Below are 2,191 nucleotides of genomic sequence, written 5' to 3'. Positions count from 1 at the left end.
CAGTTATGCACTAGGCCTAAACCACGACAATATTGCTAATCAGAACATATACAAAGCATCCACTTATTGAAGTATATAGAATTTATACAACCAACTTCAATAAACATTAACAAAACATACACAAATAATAAACATACACAAATCCCTTGCAACCTAAAGCATAAGCAATGCCTCAAGCTCTCCATGACTGCAACTGTCCCAGCTTCTGGTGCTCTTATTTTCTTTTTTTTTTTTTTTCTTGTGAAAGCAAGCTACATAAAGGTTTTAGAAGCTTTTTTTTTTTTTTTTCTGTGAAAGCAAGCTACATAAAGGATTTAGAAGCTTCTTTTTGTTTGCCTAGATAAAATTAATCAACTTCACTGCAAGAGTAATTATTTTTATCAAAATATAGTTAAATGTAAATATATAACAAAATAATCTGAATGAAAAGGTGAAAAGACTGACTCCTCTTCTAGTAGGGAAAACTTCTGACTCATGTAGGGCAGCTAAATATTCCTAGCTATATTTTGGTTTAATAATAGTAACACAAAGAATGTCAGAAGTTAAACATTCATTTTTCACCAGATTTTTTTAGTACAAGCTGCAAACCATACAAATATCCTGGAGGAACAGAAGGAGGGAAATTCCAACTCCCCATGCCACAATGCACACTATAAAAAACTATACGGTCTAGATCAATTATTTTAATTCTACAGAAGTACAAGGTAACCAGTTTTAATTAGAGCAGTCATACTGCAGAATACTTCATGAATGGAGTAATATTTTAATAGTTGATAGGCTTTCTGTATACTAAGACAATGGCTCTGAACAGATTATCATACAGTCTACACTCATTCTGTGGAACATATAATAAATGAGATCTCTCACAACCTTTATTACATGGCTTAAAGTACCTTTTAAGAAAAAATATTATGAAGTAGAAAGTAAGGCACTATGTGCCTTAGAAACTAATGAGTAAGGTAGCTGTTTTTTACTGTGCTATTTGAGGCAACTGAAGTATTTTTTAATTAGTTTTTTAATTATTTTTTTAATGCCAGTTAGGTACAGGCTTTGTTCTGAATCTGCTGGTTCTTACACAATTGTCTGTGTAAATGATGAGCATGATAAAAGAGAATCTTTTAAAAGAAAAGCAGAATTCATACACAGTAATGTGTGAGGGTTTCCAAAGACATATTCCTTTACCTTCAGCACATTATTGCTACCACAGCTTCCACTTTTTCTAGAACTATGTTGATACTGTTTAGTCTTAAAAAAGAAGCGGAAAAAAAAAAGCCAGCAGCTAGCAGCATCATCCCCTACAGAAAGACAGCGAAATAAAAACAAAGTTGCCTTTAGCCTGTGACTGGTGCTGTTTTATTTGCCAAAACTTGACAGCCAGGGGTCGCCATTCCTCTCCTAGAAGTCACTGAGATTCAGGCAAGTCTTGCAAGTCTTGCGCTCTCTCGTAGTTTAAGGGCAGACAGAAAGTTTTTCTACCTACAGTTGCTACAAGCTACAACAGATGCAAAGGTGACTAAAAACATTCTTTTACAGGTGGTGTTTCAGTACTTGTCTAAAATAAAGAGACCAGCATATCAAGTTCCCTGACAGAAATGCACTCCTTTTGAATTTATTTACTGAAATACTGCTACTCTCTGCCTTCAGATCTACCAGCCATCATCCCAAAGCCCACAGGATTTAGGGAAAGTTCCTCTTCAAGGAAAAGGAAAGGAAGCTAAAGATTCTTCTTTCAACTCTTCTTCTTATGTAGCTGACTTTACTTCAAAAACCAGTGCATATGTTATTTCAGCCAGTCAAACACCATCACACAGTCGTATTCTTCCATTTTTACACTACCGCAGGAAAGATGAGAATATGCTTGTGATTAAACTAGAAGTGATGCACTTCTTTAACCAAGTTCTCCTGCCTCCTTAGTGCTCGCCAGGCCTTCAGAGAAACAGTGAATCTCATGCTTGTTTTAAATGAGTAAAAGCAGCCTCGGCAACAAACTTCAGGTGGAAAAGGGAATTATGCATAAAGAAGAGGATAAAAGCATTTCTGGCACTTATACATACATTCAGAAACTGACTTACGTTAGCGGAGATGCAGTTGGTGCTTTTGCCAGCCTTCTACTTTTCAGAGCACGAAGCTTATCACCTTGTGTTACACAGTTTGTTTCATCTTCATCACTGTACTAGATAAGCATTGGGGG

At 35.8% G+C, this 2,191-nt stretch overlaps 1 protein-coding gene across 1 annotated transcript in view; it reads right to left on the bottom strand.

Annotated features, from left to right (window-relative positions):
• Positions 1-2,068: 2,068 nt before the first annotated feature.
• LOC104542652 (dual specificity protein phosphatase CDC14B-like) overlaps positions 2,069-2,191 on the bottom strand; it is a gene marked incomplete at its 5' end in the record, with an annotated part of 18,231 nt that continues 18,108 nt past the window's right edge. The window contains one exon of the mRNA XM_010187029.1: positions 2,069-2,173. Within this exon, the coding sequence (XP_010185331.1) occupies positions 2,069-2,173 (105 nt within the window). The remainder of the gene's footprint in view (positions 2,174-2,191) is intronic.

Source organism: Mesitornis unicolor, unplaced genomic scaffold, assembly GCF_000695765.1.
Source record: "Mesitornis unicolor isolate BGI_N332 unplaced genomic scaffold, ASM69576v1 scaffold34986, whole genome shotgun sequence".
Classification (NCBI taxonomy): Eukaryota; Metazoa; Chordata; class Aves; order Mesitornithiformes; family Mesitornithidae; genus Mesitornis; species Mesitornis unicolor.
Note: the sequence above shows the minus strand (reverse complement) of the source record. Positions and strands in the feature narration are given on the sequence as shown.